This window comes from Melanotaenia boesemani, chromosome 8, assembly GCF_017639745.1.
Source record: "Melanotaenia boesemani isolate fMelBoe1 chromosome 8, fMelBoe1.pri, whole genome shotgun sequence".
Taxonomy (NCBI): Eukaryota; Metazoa; Chordata; class Actinopteri; order Atheriniformes; family Melanotaeniidae; genus Melanotaenia; species Melanotaenia boesemani.
Window position 1 is genome coordinate 6,768,509 of NC_055689.1, and position 18,582 is coordinate 6,787,090.

General features: G+C 43.1%; 1 protein-coding gene across 1 annotated transcript; it reads left to right on the forward strand.

The window, feature by feature from the left end:
* The first annotated feature begins 12,750 nt into the window (after positions 1–12,750).
* On the forward strand, positions 12,751–17,628 carry LOC121644309 (angiopoietin-related protein 3-like). Its single transcript, XM_041992177.1, has 7 exons — positions 12,751–13,359; positions 13,448–13,558; positions 14,084–14,171; positions 14,746–14,859; positions 15,626–15,721; positions 15,896–16,168; positions 16,271–17,628. The coding sequence occupies exons 1-7, from the start codon at positions 12,766–12,768 to the stop codon at positions 16,489–16,491; spliced, it is 1,497 nt and encodes a 498-aa protein (XP_041848111.1). The 5' UTR covers positions 12,751–12,765; the 3' UTR covers positions 16,492–17,628.
* Positions 17,629–18,582: the final 954 nt, after the last annotated feature.

The window sequence follows — 18,582 nt, forward strand, 5'->3', positions numbered from 1 at the left end:
AAAATAAATAGAATAATTAAGAATGAGTATAAGCAATGAATAGAAAAATTTTCTGTCAATAAATGAAAAAGAACTTAAATGGAGCAAAAAAAGATAGAATGGAGTCCTATAGATGAATGATAAATAATAGAAATTAATAGAATAGAAAATAAATTATAATAAATAATAAACATCGGTAGGTGGAAGGAATACCCACTCAGTCCTGATGAGGAAGCAGAGTCGGGTGACCCTGAGGCTCTCCTATCTCCGGGCTGAGGTTGCAGAGGTGGTTAAAAAGCTCCTCGGTGGCTGGGCCCCGAGGCTGGACGGAGTTCCTCGAGGCTCTGGATGCTGTGGTGCTGTCTCGGTTGACATGCCTCTGCAGCATCACATGGACATCGGGGACAGTGCCTCTGGACTGGCAGACTGGGGTGGTGGTCCCCCTCTTCAAGAAGGGGGACCAGAGGGTTTGCTCCAACTACAGGGGGATCACACTCACAAGGTCTAGTCAGGGGAGGGGAGAGGATGGTCCATTTGATAATCAAACCCCAGATTGAGAAGGAGCAGTGTGGTTTTCGTCCCAGTTGTGGAACAGTCGACCAGCTCTACACCCTCCTCAGGGTCAAGGATGTGGCATGGGAGTTTGAAGGGGAATGAGTATCTAATTCAAGTATCTCAGCAGTCTTTTGTAGTGAAGAAGGAGCTGAGCCAAAAGGTGAAACTCTCAATTTACCAGTTGATCTATAATCCTACCCTCACCTATGGTCATGAACTGTAGGTAGTGACCAAATGAATGAGTTCACAAATGCAAGCAGCCAAAATGAGCTTCCTCCACAGGGTGGTCGGACTCTCCCTAAGAGATAAAGAGAGAAGCTCATTCATACGGGAGGGGCTCAAAGTAGAGTCACTGCTCCTCCGCATGGAGAAGAGCCAGATGAGGTGGCTCGGGCTTCAAGTTAGGATGCTGTGGTGAGGTGTCCCACTAGGAAGAGACCCCAGAAAAGACCCAGGACATGTTATAAGGACAACATCTCTTGACTGGCGTATAGGTATTGGACTGGCGTATAACATTGTCAATAAATAAACTGGCTTAACAGATGGAAAGTAGTGATTCTCAACGGGCGGATTTTGACCTAAAGGTGGGTCATGGGCCTTTACCTGGGAAAAATGCTGTCAGGAGCTAAAAGCAGCCCCAGTTCTCCTATTCATCCCTCCAGACCTGGGTCTATGAAGTCAGTGTTACACCTCAGGTAATCAGAAGAAAACCTTGTTCACTTGAATATTTTTAACCTATAACCTATTTTCAATTTGTGGTTAAAATCTGCTATTGGTTGTCACAGATTCTCAGCTTATTTTAATTAAATATTTCAAAATAGATAAAAAAAAAAGCATTAATTTAGTTTTCAGTTGCACTTTTTATGTCATATCTTTTACAGGGAAACACCAATTGAGATTCTAAAAAATAGCTGTTTGACAAATACGCTGCTCAAAAAAATAAAGGAAACACTAAAAAAAACATCCTAGATCTGAATGAATGAAATATTCTTATTAAACACTTTGTTCTTTACATAGTTGAATGTGCTGACAACAAAATCACAAAAATTATCAATGGAAATCAAATTTATTAACCCATGGAGGTCTGTATTTGGAGTCACACTCAAAATTAAAGTGGAAAATCACACTACAGGCTTTGATGTAATGTCCTTAAAACAAGTTGAAATGAGGCTCAGTAGTGTGTGTGGCCTCCTCGTGCCTGTATGACCTCCCTACAACACCTGGGCATGCTCCTGATGAGGTGGCGGATGGTCTCCTGAGGGATCTCCTCCCAGACCTGGACTAAAGCATCCGCCAACTCCTGGACAGTCGGTGGTGCAACGTGGCATTGGTGGATGGAGCGAGACATGATGTCCCAGATGTGCTCAGTTGGATTCAGGTCTGGGCAACGGGCGGCCTGTCCATATCATCAATGCCGTCGTCTTGCAGGAACTGCTGACACACTCCAGCCACACGAGGTCTAGCATTGTCTTTCATTAGGAGGAACCCAGGGCCAACCACACCAGCATATGGTCTCACATGGGTCTGAGGATCTCATCTTGGTACCTAGTGTCAGTCAGGCTACCTCTGGCGAGCACATGGAGGGCTGTGCGGCCCCCCAAATAAATGCCACCCCACACCATTACTGACCCACTGCCAAACCGGTCATGCTGGAGGATGTTGCAGGCAGCAGAACGTTCTCCACGGCGTCTCCAGACTCTGTCACGTTTGTCACATGTGCTCAGTGTGAACCTGCTTTCATTTGTGAAGACCACAGGGCTCCAGTGACGAAGTTGCCAATCTTGGTGTTTTCTCTGGCAAATGCCAAACGTCCTGCACGGTGTTGGGCTGTAAGCACAACCCCCACCTGTGGACACCGGGCCCTCATACCACCCTCATGGAGTCTGTTTCTGACCATTTGAGCAGACACATGCACATTTGTGGCCTCATTTTGCAGGGGTCTGGCAGTGCTCCTCCTGTTCCTCCTTGCACAAAGGCAGAGGTAGCAGTCCTGCTGCTGGGTAGTTGCCCTCCTACAGCCTCCTCCACTTCTCCTGATGTACTGGCCTGTCTCCTGGTAGCGCCTCCATGCTCTGGACACTACACTGACAGCAAACCTTCTTGCCACAGCTCGCATTGATATACCGTCCTGGATGAGCTGCAATATCTGAGCCAGTTGTGTGGGTTGTAGACTCCGTCTCATGCTACCACTAGAGTGAAAGCACCGCCAGCATTCAAAAGTGACCAAAACATCAGCCAGAAAGCAGGAACTGAGAAGTGGTCTGTGGTCACCACCTGCAGAACCACTCCTTTATTGGGGTGTCTTGCTAATTTACTATAATTTCCACCTGTTGTCTATTCCATTTGCACAACAGCATGTGAAATTGATTGTCAATCAGTGTTGCTTCCTAAGTGGAAAGTTTGATTTTACAGAAGTGTGATTGACTTGGAGTTACATTGTGTTGTTGAAGTGTTCCCTTTTTTATTTATTTATTTATTTATTTGAGCAGTATATTTTGTTACGGCAGCCTCATCCTTAAAGTTTGATTAATTAACTGAATAGTTTAAGTAGTACAGTGTTATATACTCAATGAGAGGGCACTCCACTAAAGTTTTATATTTCTGGAACCACTTCTCAGTTGCCCTTTTTATTCCATGTTTGTGCATGTAAGCACTGTTAATCCTGTACAATCTGAGGTTTAAACATTCATTTAATGTGAGAAATTTTGGAGTTTCTGGTCACGGCTTGTCATTAAGGGTGATGGTGGGTCTCAAAACCAGGCCAGCTGAGAACCACTGGACTAAAGCATGCTGATTTTGGTCATTTTTGAGAAAATTTGGTACAACCATTTAAGAATAAATTACTAAAGTTAGGCCATTCTTCTTCAGTGAATTTTTCCAACAAATCTTCATATTTGACATCTTTAACTTTGGAATATGTTGATATTTATGTTGTACATTTGTATCAAATCAGCCTCTGTTATCAGCCAGGTAAGTACTTCTTACATTTTATGAAGCGGATGTGAAGTCATGAAACCATCAAATGTGACGACTGTGGGAACTGAAATGACCAGGAATGCTGAAGAAACACTGATAAACTTGCTGCATTGGCTAAAAGGATTTTTTTTTTACTATCAGTTAATTATCACTTTTTATTGATTAGTGATTAAAGTCCTCCTCCCTGAGCCGCCACCTTATCATGGTGGAGGAGTTTGTGCATCCTGACGATCCTAGCGGCTATGTTGTCAGTGGCTCATGCCCCTGGTAGGGTCACCCATGGCAAACAGGTGTCTAGGGGAGGGACCAGATGAAGTACGGCTCAAATCACCCCTATGATGAGGAGAAAAAAAGGACCAAGGTTTCCCTTGCCCAGACATGGGTCACCGGGGCCCCCCTCTGGAGCCAGGCCTGGAGGTGGGGCACGGAGGCGAGTGCTTGGTGGCCGGGCCTTTGCCCATGGGGCCCGATCGGGCTTAGCCCAAAAGGGTGAAGTGGGCCTCCCCTCCCGTGGGCTCACCACCTGTAGGAGGGGTGATAGGGAGGAACAGCCCCCCTAATCGAAATCTGAGTGGTGTTTTGTTGTTGGACTTCTGTGCTTGTCATGGACTGTCCATAACGAACAGCTTGTTCTTACACAAGAGTGCCCACATGTGCACTTGGCCCCAGGACACTCTAGGCTGCAGTTCGATGATCAACTTTGTAGTCGTATCGTCGGACTTGCGGCCACATGTTCTGGACACTCGGGTGAAAAGAGGGGTGGAGCTGTCAACTGATCACCACCTGGTGGTGAGTTGGCTCAGATGGTGGGGGAGGATGCCGGTCAGGCCTGGCAGGCCCAAGCGTGTTGTGAGGATCTGCTGGGAACGTCTGGCAGAGTCCCCTGTCAGAAAGAGTTTCAACTCCCATCTCTGGCAGAGCTTCAACCATGTCCCAGGCGAGGCAGGGGACATTGAGCCCAAATGGTCGTCGGTGCCTGTCGTGGCGGTAACCCCCAAACTCGTTGGTGGACACCCGCAGTAACGGATGGCGTCAAGCTGGCCTTTTTGGCCTGTGGGACTCCAGAGGCAGCTGATGGGTGTTGGCGGGCTAAGCGGAACACGGCTTCGGCAGTCGCTAAGGCAAAAATTTGGGCATGGGAAGAGTTTGGAGAGGCCATGGAGAATGACTTCCGGATGGCTTCAAGGAGATTCTGGTCCACCATCCGGCGGCTCAGGAGGGGAAAGCAATGCTCCATCAACACTGTGTACAGTGCTGATGGAGTGTTGACCTCGACTCGGGACGTTGTGAGGCGATGGAGGGAATACTTCGAAGACCTTCTCAATCCCACCAACACGTCTTCCGATGAGGAAGCAGAGTCTGGGGTAGCCGGGGCTGGCTCTTCCATTTCTGGGGCTGAGGTTGTTGATGTGGTTAAAAAGCTGCTCAGTGGCAAGGCCCTGGGGGTGGATGAGGTCCGCCCAGAGTTCCTTAAGGCTCTGGATGCTGTAGAGCTGCCTTGGCTGACACGCTTCTGCAGCATCGTGTTGACATCAGGGACAGTTCCGCTGGACTGGCAGACTGGGGTGGTGGTCCCCCTCTTCAAAAAGGGGGACCGGAGGGTGTGCTCGCACTACAGGGGGATAACCCCCATCCTCTCCGGTAAGGTCTATTCAGGGGTGCTGGAGACAAGGGTCCATCGGATAGTCGAACCTCAGATTGAGGAGGCGCAGTGTGGTTTTCGTCCCAGTCGTGGAACAGTGGACCAGCTCTATACCCTCTTCAGGGTCTTTGAGGTGGCATGGGAGTTTGCCCAACCAATCTACATGTGCTTTGTGAACTTGGAGAAGACATTCAACCGTGTCCCCCGGGGACTCTTGTGGGGGGTACTCCGGGAGTATGGAGTGCCAGACCTGCTTGTACGAGCTGTCCGGTCCCTGTACGACCGGTGTCAGAGCTTGGTCTGCATTGCCAGCAGTAAATCAGAATCGTTTCCAGTGCGGGTTGGACTCCGCCAAGGCTGCCCTTTGTCACCGATTCTGTTCATAACTTTTATGGACAGAATTTCTAGGCGCAGCCGAGGTGTTGAGGGGATCTGGTTCGGTGGCCTCAGGATTGGGTCTCTACTCTTTGCAGATGATGTGGTTCTGTTGGCTTCATCGGGCTGTGATCTTCAGCTCTCACTGGAGCGATTCGCAGCCAAGTGTGAAGTGGTCCTCAGCCGGAAAAGGGTGGAGTGCTCTTTCTGGGTCTGCAATAGGGTCCTGCCCCAAGTGGAAGAATTCATGTATCTCGGGGTCTTGTTCACGAGTGAGAGAAGGATGGAGCGGGAGATTGACAGGCGGATCGGTGCAACGTCTGCAGTGATGCAGACTCTGCATTGGTCTGTCGTGGTAAAGAAGGAGCTGAGCTAAAAGGCACAGCTCTCGATTTACCGGTCGATCTACGTTCCTACCCTCACCTATGGCCATGAGCTGTGGGTAGTGACAGAAAGAACAAGATCGCAAATCCAAGCGGCCGAAATGAGTTTTCTCTACAGGGTGGCCGGGCTCTCCCTTAGAAAGAGGGTGAGAAGCTCAGTGATCTGGGAGGGGCTCAGAGTAGAGCCGCTGCTCATCCACATCGAGAAGAGTCAGATGAGGACATCTGGTTAGGATGCCTCCTGGACACCTCCCTGGTGAGGTGTTCCGGGCACGTCCCACCGGAAAGAGGCCCCAGAGACTACATGTCTCGGCTGGCCTGGGAACGCCTCAGGATGAGCTGGTGAATGTGGCCGGGGAGAGGGAAGTCTGGGTTTCCCTGCTTAGGCAGCTGCCCCCGCGACCCGACTCCGGATATGCCGAAGAAAATGGATGGATGGATGATTAAAGTCATACAAAGCAAAGTAGGATCATACAAACAATTGTCAATAAAAATATATCACTGGCTGTTTTTTTACATTAGATGACCACTTTAGTTGTAATAATCATTCCATTACTTCACTGTCATTTCAGTTGATTTTACAAATGGCTTCCATGTTTATGTTTGGTTGATATTTGGATCATTACTATTGGTTCTTTGATCATTTAATTAAATCTATGTAGCCTGGTGTATTGTTAAACATCTAGGTCATCTAGTTTCAGGTTACATTACTGGGTGCCACATCCAGTGGTATTCAGCGAAAAGAGGTTTCCAAGGTACTCTTCAACCATTGTGACTGTACTGATCATAGGCTTATGGTGTTTTCTCATGCAGCTTCACCTTCTGGTCACACACAGCCACCACTGATTTGAGTCCTTGGCCCTTGCACTCCTAGATTTTCACATATCATACTTGTTTTCTACTAAATGATGGCTCTGATATAGTCTGGCACAAAGTTTTGATTCATTTAGATCAGTATGGATTTTGGATCTCAGTGGGTTGCAAGGCCTAAACTTTTTGGCTCTTTTTTATATCAAATTCTGACACCCTTACCTGTCACCAGTAATGCTGTCTATTATTTCTTAGAGCATGTTTTTATTTTGATGTATACATTAAGCCCAAATTAAAGCTTTGCTGTTGCAAGACTCTTCATTTATCTCCATCAATTTTCATTGTGTGTGTTTGAGTTTATGTTCAACAGGCTTAACACACCACCACAGAAGCAACAGTCAGGAAAGTTGCTCTAGGGGCTGCAACCAGTGTCTTGTGCCCCCGTAGTAAATGGAAAAAGAATTAGCAAGAAAAACTCCTTTTCCATTACCAAAGCAGACTAGTGACTCCATGAGAGATTGTGGTTTGAGCAGAGGGAAAGGGAGGATAAGCAAAGTCTTTATTGGACCAAATAACTGCTGACGGACTGACCACATACTGCAGAGTAGTTGGCCAAAAGGCAAAAATGTTCTCAAGGCAGTTTCAGAAAATGATTTAGAGCTTTATTACATTTCAGATTTGCAGGGTACAAATTCTGTTTTTAATTATATTAAATTATTTCTTGAAAAATTAGCTTTCAATCATTAATTTACACATATAGATTCTTGAGGCCGATGGAGTGAAAAGCTTAGAGGCTGCAGGGTATTAATCTCCTTCCCATGTGACTGTGCGGAAGCTGCCTCCTGGTGGAAACTATGGGATCTTTTTAGTGGTTTTAAAATTTTTATTTGCAAATGCTTTTTTGATGTTTTAATGTTTAATTTTTCAAATTTTTTCTCAGTGATAAGAGAAAAAACTGCAGTAACACAGAACAGATGGAGAAGCTTTGAGTGGTTTTTAGTCTGTCCAGAGGTCTGTCCCAGCTGGCAACCCCCCCGGTTCAGCTCTGTTATGTAACTGCAACTTGTTTTCAGGTGGTGCCGACTGTAACTGTGTCATGTACCAGACAGCGACCTATGAACTGAAACTAATCATTTACCTCAAAGGCTGCAGACCTGCCACTGCAAACTTTATTTGAAATGATAGATAAATAAATGATGAAAGCAGCTGGGGCTTATTTGACTTTATTCACCAGCTGTTTGGAAATTATCACACTGAAATTTTTTGAATGCCATGTGTGAAGATCTATAGCAATCTGGATGTGTGGAGGATAAATACTATGAATGTTGGACTCTCCAGGACAAAGAGAGGCAACATAAGGGAACCAGATGGAATCCATGTTTATAGTTTCAAAAAATCAATAACAATAAGTGGATTTTGTGAGCAGTCTGCAGGTGGAAACTGCAAAGCTGCGATCAGCTCAGTCATCGCTGCATACTTTATTAAAAATGGGATGGTCTTCTATGGCTGTAAGACATGATGAATATTCCCTTCCTTTCAATCTGTAAAGCTTTTTACTCTCTTAGAAAAAAGAGTTGGCAGAGAAGATTTGGCAGATTTTTCATGTATTCAACTCTGCTGCTCATCCAACTAATGAATTTTCTTGACAATGTGGCTCCATTTAAAAGGGAAATAAACAGGCTTTCCAATGGGATAATAATGGAATAAAATGTGATTTAAAAGCATTGTTACAACAATGAAATGATCCACCAAACACTAATCTCTTTACTGTTTGTCTAAACCTTAATTAGTTTGAGGTCCAGTTATGAACTTCAGTTGGTCAATAAATCCAAATTGTACCTTAGGACAGGGGTTCCCAGACTATTCCATGCCAAGGCCTATCAAACAGCGTTAGCTTACAGCCAGGGGCCCCCCAAACCCACAGATAATGCTTCAAAAAATGAAACATCAACTTTTAGAATGTATTTTCTTATTTTGATTCACTATTCAATAATTATTGCATTTCAATAGCATAAGAAAATATTAACGAAGATCTTATCACTGTATATTCCCACTAGATAATAAACGTTTTAAAAAAATTGACAGAAAAGTAAAGAAAAAAAAAATCAAACCTCTCTGTGTGCCTGCATGTGTCTGTGTCTGGGAGTGACAGACAGAGATTACACTAGTGGGACACTAGAGTCTCCAGACAGAGGACACATTTCGTTGGTAAAAGTGTTTTGGCATTCTGCTTTTGTTTTGTAAATGTAAATATGGTTTCTATGATGTAAATGTGCATTGTGACAATGTAAAAGTGTTGCAGTTGATGTAATATTGTTTTGCACTTCCCGGCCACCGCAATAAAGCTCCTCATGGCAAACCAAATGTGTTTGGCCCAACATGGCAGCCAAACCATCATTGGATCACTGTGATGCTGGACAGGAAAGAGTAAAAATAATAATGTATTGTACCACTGTAGCATTATGATCTAACAAATGGATTTTACTACAACTCCATGAAGTCTGGCTCTCCTGCTGTCGTCCTCCCCTTCCTCTGCTTACCCCCTGGGCATGTGGAGGGTGGGTGCCTTCTGGGGTTGGTGGCAGCATATTGGTTGTGGTCGCTGTGTGGTCCAGTCATGGGGGACGGCTGCTCCTGCCCTGTCTTGCCCTGGGGGACCCCCGGGGAGCGGGGATGCCTAATGCCCTTAGAAGCTCCACAGGGGCTTGACGCACACCTCTCGCAGACTTGACGGTTCGCAGACGGTTAGGCAGAGATACTCCCTTGTGATTGGTCAGCTTAGGATCCCGTGTTGCCGGATATCTGGATCTTCTCACTGAATTTGTGTGGCAACCACCACTTTCAAAAACATTCACCAGTGGATCAAGTTGATGAGAAGCAGATCGAATTATTTCTTCGTTATCTTTCACAAGCTAATAAAGATACTTAACTATACTGGACGCCATTGTTGTTTTAAAACGGAAAATATCTACTGAACTGAAGTGAACCATGAAAAGAACTCTGACCTGGTGAGTTTCCATGCTGCCACCTTCAAATTAGGAGGGGAAACTGCAACACAACACCAAAACTACATGTACCTCCTACGCTCGAGTGCGAAAGCAAACTCACCAGTGTCACCTACGCTGTACAGGACAGCACTCAGACATTGTACGAGCATAAATCTGGCTTTACATCCCCAGACCCCTCTTCTTTCCCGCTCTCTCTCTCTCACACACATGTGCACGTCATGCGTGGGTGGAGCGGAGGGGGCCATCTAAGGGACCGTCCCCACGACACTGGATTGCAGTAAAACCGAAAAAGTGTTTCAGCAAACCACCCTTTCATCCACACGCAGCCAGGGATTAGCCTCCATCATCCATGAAACCAAACATGTCTGAAGCCAGGTACCAAAGTGGATAGCGTTTGAGTCCTCTGCCGTCTGCGGTTTTGTGCGGACAGTGAAGCTGTCGAGGATATGACGTCAATGTGACGAACACGCGCCAATTCCCATGCCGTCCCTGTGCATGCCTTGTTTTGTTCTAGCTTTGGAGTGTTACTCTTTAGCACCCCCACAGCCTTGTAGTATGTACTACAGCAGTGTCATGGGGATGTTGAAGCCTTTCTACTAGTTTTCGCCACCGTTTTCACACCGTTTCACACCGTTTCACACCTGAACCCGCTTCAGTGCCATGTGGACATAGCCATAAGTTGTTTCCTCGGCTGCACCCTGTGGCGATTTACCTCTCATTTTAATTACACTTAGACACCAAAACACAAGAAACACAACACACAAACAACATCTGGGGGGCGTGCTATGTAGGGCATGGTGGGCTGGTCCCAGCATAATGTGGTCACTGCCGCTCAAGTTTAATTGCAAACAACACACTTCAGGAGCAGGAAAGGGGAGGGTAATGGGGACCTCTCACACCCCTGTTCCCTCTGGGTGTGGCCAGGGGCTGGCAGGGGAGGTGGTTGTCCTGGGAGCTGGGACCCAGATTGACTGCACTGATGGGGTGCTGGTTCTAGGGGGTGCCTGGTCTGCCGCATCTGGGCAGGATGGGGGGGTGGCTGGGAGTGGTGGTGGAGACCGGACTTGGGGCTCACTGTCCTGTGGTTCGTCCGGGACATCCCCCATGGGGCATAGTGGAAGGGGTAAGTGTGATTGCGACTGGCCTAGCATTAGGACATGAAGCTTGGTTTTGGCTGTACAATTAGGGCAGTCGGCCAGTACGAGTTTTTTTTTTTTTCTTAATTTTACTATTAAATTCTTTTTTTGTTTGTTTGTTTGTTTGTTTGTTAACTGTTTTAACCTGCCGCCTGGAGTTTGGCCGCCGCAGGAGGGGAATCCACTCTGAAACGGCTCGTGCTGGTTGTAACATCTGCCTACCTGTAGTGTGGGGACATTTATCTGTTTTTTTTTTTTGTTTGTTTGTTTGTTTTTTGCATGTTGTGTGGGTTTTCATTTAACAGTGGCATGGACTTCCTCATCATTGCTTTTTTTTTTTTTTTTTTTTTCCAGTGTGTAGTGTGCTTTTAACGGGAGGGGTTGTTTTACAGGGCAGGGGTAGTTGGAGGAGTTAGCACCCTCTGGTGGCACTAAAGATCTGCCTTAGTCCCTGTGTGGCCTTATGAGTTTGTTTTCATTAAAAGTGTTGTACTTAAAGTCTCAGTGTTGGCCATTGCCCGGGAGGATCAGGTGACGAACTACATCGGACTGGGCCCCAGCTCCTGATCTAGCTGCTGAGACTCTGCCCGGCGTGACATATAGCTACCAAACACCTACGTTATGTGGGTTCCTATGGAACCTCGAAAAGACCCTGCCTCGGAGTAGGAGCTAAATGGTTAACTGAGGGCTGTGATCCCTAGTTCCCATCTGTCTGAATCCGCAAAAAAAAAAAAAAAACGGGCTTATTCCTGAAAAGGTTACAGGAACTTTAAAAGGTTCCTACAGTAGGAAAGCTGCTAGACATTATTGTATGCTTTGTGTTCATTTATATTACATAGTGTATTTGGGGCTGTAAGGTTCAAGTCCTCAGACTGTGGGTCCCTGAGCAAGGGCCTTTAACTCTGCAAATGCACTCCGGGTACCAAAATATGTTAGTCCACTGCTCTCTGGTAAAAAAAAAAAAGAAATTCCACTAGAGATGAATAAAATGCAGAAGCTAATTTCCCAATTGTGCATATAGAAAAGAAACATGTAAGAAAATATATGCTAATCTTGAGGAATAACATTTTGGTAAGTTTTAACATGAGAGTAATATTCCTTCTGTAAAACATGGAGGTGGAAGTATCATGGTTATCCATGATTTGCTGCATCTGAATGGCTTACCACTGCTGAAGAAAAATAAATGAATTCCTAAGTATACCACAGAATTTTTAATTATGGAAAAAAAAAGAAAAATCACAAGAAAACTAAATAAATAAATAAATAACAAAAGCCTCAGTGTTTGTGCTCTATAAATGAATGTTTGAAGAATACAGTTCATGTTTTGGTAATGGCTCAAAGTCCTGATCTTTGTTAAACAGAAATGTTGTGGAAGGACTTGAAGTGAGGAAATCCACCAGACCAGAAGTTGTGACACCAGATACAAGGAGCAAAGGTTCATATAATCTTTCTACCAACAAGTCTTTAATATTGGATCATTTTGGAACAAGCATTTTTATGCCAATCTGTTTATTAGGTCTTGTTTTTAAAAAAAGAAAAAATTCCAGCTCCAAGCTTTAAAGCACCAGAGCTCGGGTAACTACAGGTCATTTATAACACGGTCACGTTGTTCTGCCTCAGAGGAAAACATCACTACATGAAATTCAGCATCATAGGCATCACTTTGCACTGTGATTACAAGATTGAATAAATTTAGTGCGTTCTCAATTTTAATTAAGGACAAAAATTATCAAGTTCTTTGGTGTCAGTTTTCATAAAATATGTTTTTTCTATTTTTTTAACTAAATACTTAAACTAATGTTAAAATCAAGGCTGAGTTTTCAGTCAAGCTCAAATTAAACTGACTTTCAATAGTCCTCTCAGGTGGGATGATATAACTGGTTAATCATTGATCTGACAGCATGCAGACTATAAAGCCATGGATACCCTGCGCCTCCCTGTCCAGTCATGAGGAGATGTGCCATCTTGGACACAGAACTAAACACAACATGAGAATAACACTGACTGCTTTCATGTTTGTCCTGGCTGTTGTCTGTGTTCCTGTCTTCTGTGACCAGGAGGAGCCTCCAGTCTTAGACCTCGGGACTCCTCCTGAGACCAGGTCCCGCTTTGCTCTTCTAGATGATGTACGTCTCCTGGCAAACGGCCTCCTACAGCTGGGCCAGAGCATGCGGGACTTTGTGCAAAGGACAAAGGGGCAAATAAATGACATCTTCAAGAGACTGAACATCTTCGATCGCTCGTTCTACCAGCTGTCAGCACTGGCCAATGAAATCAAGGAGGAGGAAGAGGAGCTGAAAAAGACTACTGTGGCGCTTAAAGCCAATAACGAAGAGATTAAGGGTCTTTCTGAGGAGATCAGCTCCAAGATGGACAGCATTCTGCAGGAGAAGAGCGGACTCCAGAGCAAGGTGGAAGGTCTGGAGGAGAAACTGGGCCAGCTGTCGCTGGGACTGATGACCACTGCGCAAGCAGCAGAGATCAACAGCCTTAGGGTGAGTGACCTGTGGTCGGAGAAAGATCATTTAGATAATTAGCTATTGATTAAACAGTTCAAATAATTTCTACTTTTTTCCTGATCAGAATGTGATCCACAGCCAGGAGCAGAGCATCCGAGAGCTGCTGAAAGCCATGAAAGAGCAAAGTGAGCAGCTCAGCCTCCAGCAGATGAAGATAAAAGCTCTGGATGAACAGGTGAATAATCCAAACATACCTTTCTCATCAGTAACGGTGTTCAGGAGGATTCATTCACATGGGCTTTTTATTATTGTTCTGCTGATGAACAACTTTGCATTTAAATATGAGAATTATTTTCTCTTCTATTAAAAGCAACCTGTCAAATTTCAGCATCTCTTTGCCTTTCTCATTATCCAGACTGTACATTTAAAAAAACAAACTTTATATATATATATGTATATATTTATATATATATATATATATATATATATATATATATATATATATATATATATATATATATATATATATATATATATACATATATATAATGTATAAAAATTATAGATGAATTTGTAATTTTAGTGTTGGCTGAGTCAGCTTTGTGAATGAATCAGGTTAAGCACATACTTTATTACTAAATAATAATGATTTTAGTATGAATATCATTATAACAATAAACAGATAAACAGAGTATGTGCAGCTTCTTGCAAACACCCAGTCGGTGTTTCCTAAAGACTTTTCTAAGACTTTTTTCCACAGCTTACAGCCAACATGTTGCCATTCTTCAGCTCCGAAGTACCAACCCTGCCCCCCTACCAGACCCCAGCCTCCCCCAGCAGCACAATGAGTAAGATGGAAAATAAAACACGAGGATGTGATTACCTCATTCAGGATGTTTCATACGCTGTTTAAACGTTTTTCTGTACATTTATTGTCAACCATTTTGATGGGAAGTTATGCTTTTTTCTGCTTGGTCATTTTTTTAACTTTATGATTATTAGTTACAATGAACCTTTACTTCTGTTTGCATCTATTGTAAGAGTAGCACTGAATATAGAAATCCTCTTCTGGCTGCAGAGATCAATCTTGTAGTTGACACGAGCTTCCAAAAAATACAGCAAGTCCGTGTTACTTACTCAACAAGTCTTATTATGTGAAGTATTATTTATTATTCCAGTAGAATTACTTAAAATGTTTTTAAATATTTAATTTTTCATGATTGTTCACATTCTTTTAGAGGTTTTAGAGAATTTTCCCTCAATTTTCTTTTAGGCAGTGATGGGAACTGCCTCAGATTTGCAATTTTAACAGTTATCTTTCACTATCACATATTAGGGTAAATGCTGCAGATAAGGAGTAGTGCATTTCCATATAAAAGCATATATTTACCACTCTAATAATTACCTTTTATTATTCAATAGATCTGCCATCAGACTGCAGCGAGCTGTTCGACAGAGGGGAGAGAGCGAGCGGCGTCTACGCTGTCAAACCCAGCAGCTCCAAACCTTTCATGGCCTTCTGTGATATGAGTGGAGGTATCCAACTCACACAACTGAAACGTGTTCCCAATATTCCCAACTCAGGCCTGAAGTTTTACATCAAGGTTTACTCTATAATTCTTGTTTAGTCTTTAATTTTGCGCCTCTTTTCCCTCAAACCCACAGTATGTTTGCATGAGTTGCAATTTTTGACAAATGCAAGAGTGAAATGTAGCAATGCTGTTAAATATGGTAAAAATGCAGACAGCAAAGCATGAAAATGACAGATATATTTAGAAAAATCAGAAAGAACTTTAATGAATTACTAGAAACACCAAACCATGGAAACATTGTGATCATGAATAAGCAGCAGAGGAAAGCTGTTGTTATTGATGTAGTTTTCCCAAATGATGGAAACATTAAGAAAAAGGAAAATGAGAAACCAGTGGAATATCAAGAGCTCAAGAAAAGCTAGACAAAGCCTGGGAGGTAAAGGCAACAGTAGTGTCCCTGGTTACTGAGGCACTGGGGGCACTTTCCCCCACATTAGAGAAGAAGCTCCAACAGATACCTGATGAATCAGACATCTCCATCCAGAAGGGATCAGTCCTAGAAATTGCCAAGACTCTGCTCAGAGCCCTCAAGCTTGCAGATATATAGATATAGATGTAGATATGTCAAAAAAGCCAACTATTTACTTATTAATTCGTGCTTTTACCTGCTTTGCTGACTAAGAGAAAAAAAAATCTGCAAACTTTAGTGTGAATCTTACAGATGCCAGCTTTGAATCAAGTCAACAAAGTTCTTCTTTTTTCCTATTTAGACCGCGGGGAAACAGTTATCCAGCGAAGGATGAACGGTACAATGAATTTTAATCAACCCTGGGAGAGGTATGAAAATGGATTTGGAGATTTTCAAGGTGAGACCATTTGCTATGCAATTATCCATCTTAAGCCTGAGAATAATTTTCTACAGTTGTTTGGTATCGAGACCACCATTTCTCTGTGAACAGCAGTTATGTCTGCATCCCCATGTGTTGATTTGTGTATTAGCTTGTCTCATGACATCACCCTGATGTCTCTCTCTCACACAGGAGAGTTTTGGCTGGGTCTCCAGAAAATCCACTCTCTGACTTCTCAGGGTAACTTTATGCTTCACATCCAGCTGGAAGATTGGAACCAGAACAAGTTTTTTACCCTATACAGATTTTACCTCGACGGCCCGGAAAGTAACTACACCATTCACCTCATGCATCTGTCAGGAAATCTGCCTGACCCCATAAACAACCCCACAGGCATGATGTTTTCCACCAAGGACACAGATTATTACAACCAGCAGGACTTTAAATGTGCCCACCGGCTGTCAGGTATAGCAGATGTTTAATTCCCATGTGATGCAAATAACAGGTTAAATGAGTATGTGTCATGTAGTAACATCTGCATAACATATAATTTCCATCATCTCTTAGGTGGGTGGTGGTTGAGCGCATGTGGAGACACAAACCCAAATGGAGTGTACTTCCACATGAGGCCAAAGGGGCGCTCAGAGTGTCGGAGAGGGATTCAGTGGAGGTCGAGTGCAAAGGCGTGTTTTTCTGTGAAATCCACCCAGATTTCCATCAGTCCTCTGATGTCAGTTGGTTCCACCTTCCTAACGGCAGCTTCCTCTGATTCCCATGTCTTTTCCTGATCCACCACCAGCATTTTCTAGTGACTATTCTCAGTACAAACCAGTGGCTTCTTGAGGAAAGCTGCTGTGTTCTGTGTGGGGAGCCGTGGTTTCAGAGGCCTTGGACATGTTTGTCTATTCCATGGATCCTGGAACCAGTAGATTTAAGCCACAACAAAAGTGTTATGCATAAATTAATGTTTTACCCTTTATGTCTGAATACTGTGTGCTGTTTCTAATGTAACAGAGCATCACAACTTTTCCTTGGGATCCTCATATTAGGGCATAGGGAACATTTTCACCCAGTTTTAGGGTAAAGTTTGTAGAGAAGAAATTTGAAAGCAAAGCTTGAAGGAGGCATTTTCATGTCAGGTGACATTTAGTCTCAGTGTGATGTTTGTCAAAATTTGAAGAGGGAAACTTTTCAGGACATTGATGATATTAGAAAAGAGATGACGTTCCTAACTGCATAACGCTTGTTATTTTCTTGTGTATGATAAATTGTTTCCTCCAAAAATAATGAAAATGTAACCATAACAAGGATATATCTAAAATATTTAACCTTACCACAAAAACTAAGTAAATTTGGGTATAGTGGATTATTTCTTTGTTGTAACTATACTTCGTGGCAACAAATCTTATATCGTTGGAAAGCTTTTTTTATACCCCTTTTAATTAGTACCACATTAATAAGGAAAATGCATTTGTTGGATGAGCAGCAGAGTCTGTGGGTTGTCCCCATGAAATTGTTGGTGTGGTTAATTGGATGATTAAAGTCTTTTAGATGTATCCCTGTTAACTGGTAATTATTTCACACTGAAACTATGTCAGAATTGTGAAACTGTCATTGCATTTTTCCAAGAAATCTACCAAAAGAAAACAATATCAGCAGCAGTTATTATTTATGAAAACAGTTGATGGATCATTTTACGTGAGTAGCAAACAGTTTAACGTATTGAACTGTCTCAGTCTGACAGGAAGAATGCCTAAAATCTGTTTAAAGGGATCCAAAATATGGTTGTTTTTTTATCTCTCTTTCTTCTTCTGTGGGCTCAAAAGGTGTTAAATACCTTCGATATATTTGTAGTACAGATATATTTCCAACATCTTCCAAACTGCATTTAAAAAGAGGGACATGCTATAAAAACCATAAATCCTGCATTTTCTCATTTACTCGAGCTTTTTATAGCAAACACAAGAGTCGCGATGCGGCAGATGTGAGGACCCAAATGCAGGCTGATGAGGCAGAAGGCAGACCGATCCAGAAGTTAAGAACAAGACTTATAAGGATGAAAAGTGGAGAAACACAACAGGTACATGACAATAAAATGGCAAGAGATAAATTAAACCAAGGGTATATATACACAGGTGAACTAATAGGAAGCAGGTGAAGCAAATGAGCAAATCAAACGTGGTGCATTTATGAACAGGAAGCACAAAGCAAAACAGAATACACAAGGGGGGAACTACAAAATAAAACAAGACAGAGCTCAATTAGACCAGACTAACAAACCCCCAAAACCCAAACCCACAAACCATGACAACAAGTTCAAAGATATTATTCTTAGTGTCTTCACTGACCAACTTTTTGTATGTAGAAAAAGCAAAAACATCTTAAATCACATAGGGTTATGCACAAGGTGGTGACTCAACATCTTCACACAGAAAGACCTTTGCTGGATGCTCCTTTTATACCCAGTCATGGCACCCTTACCAGCCACGAATGAATATGCTGACTCATGAATTTCCCACTTTTACCTGTATATTTTACAAACTTTGGTTAGTGAAAACAAAAAAATTATTTTTTATCATTATTATTAAATCTTTATCTAAGACTCTTGTGTCTTGAGTGAGAATGAAGAAGCAGCTCAGAGCAACAATAATGACAATAATACAACAACATACTAGGAATGTAGATCCACAATACTGTACTTTCATGTACCAGTCACATGAAACACACAAAACCGTCAGAAAGCTATAAATATCGACAGCTAAAGATAATAAAGTCTATTTAGTTGTGAACTCAACAAAGCAGTCATCAGACACAGATTAGGCAAACAATTTGCAGCCATGTACTGTTTTTCTGCACCTAATGTAATTAAAATATTTAAA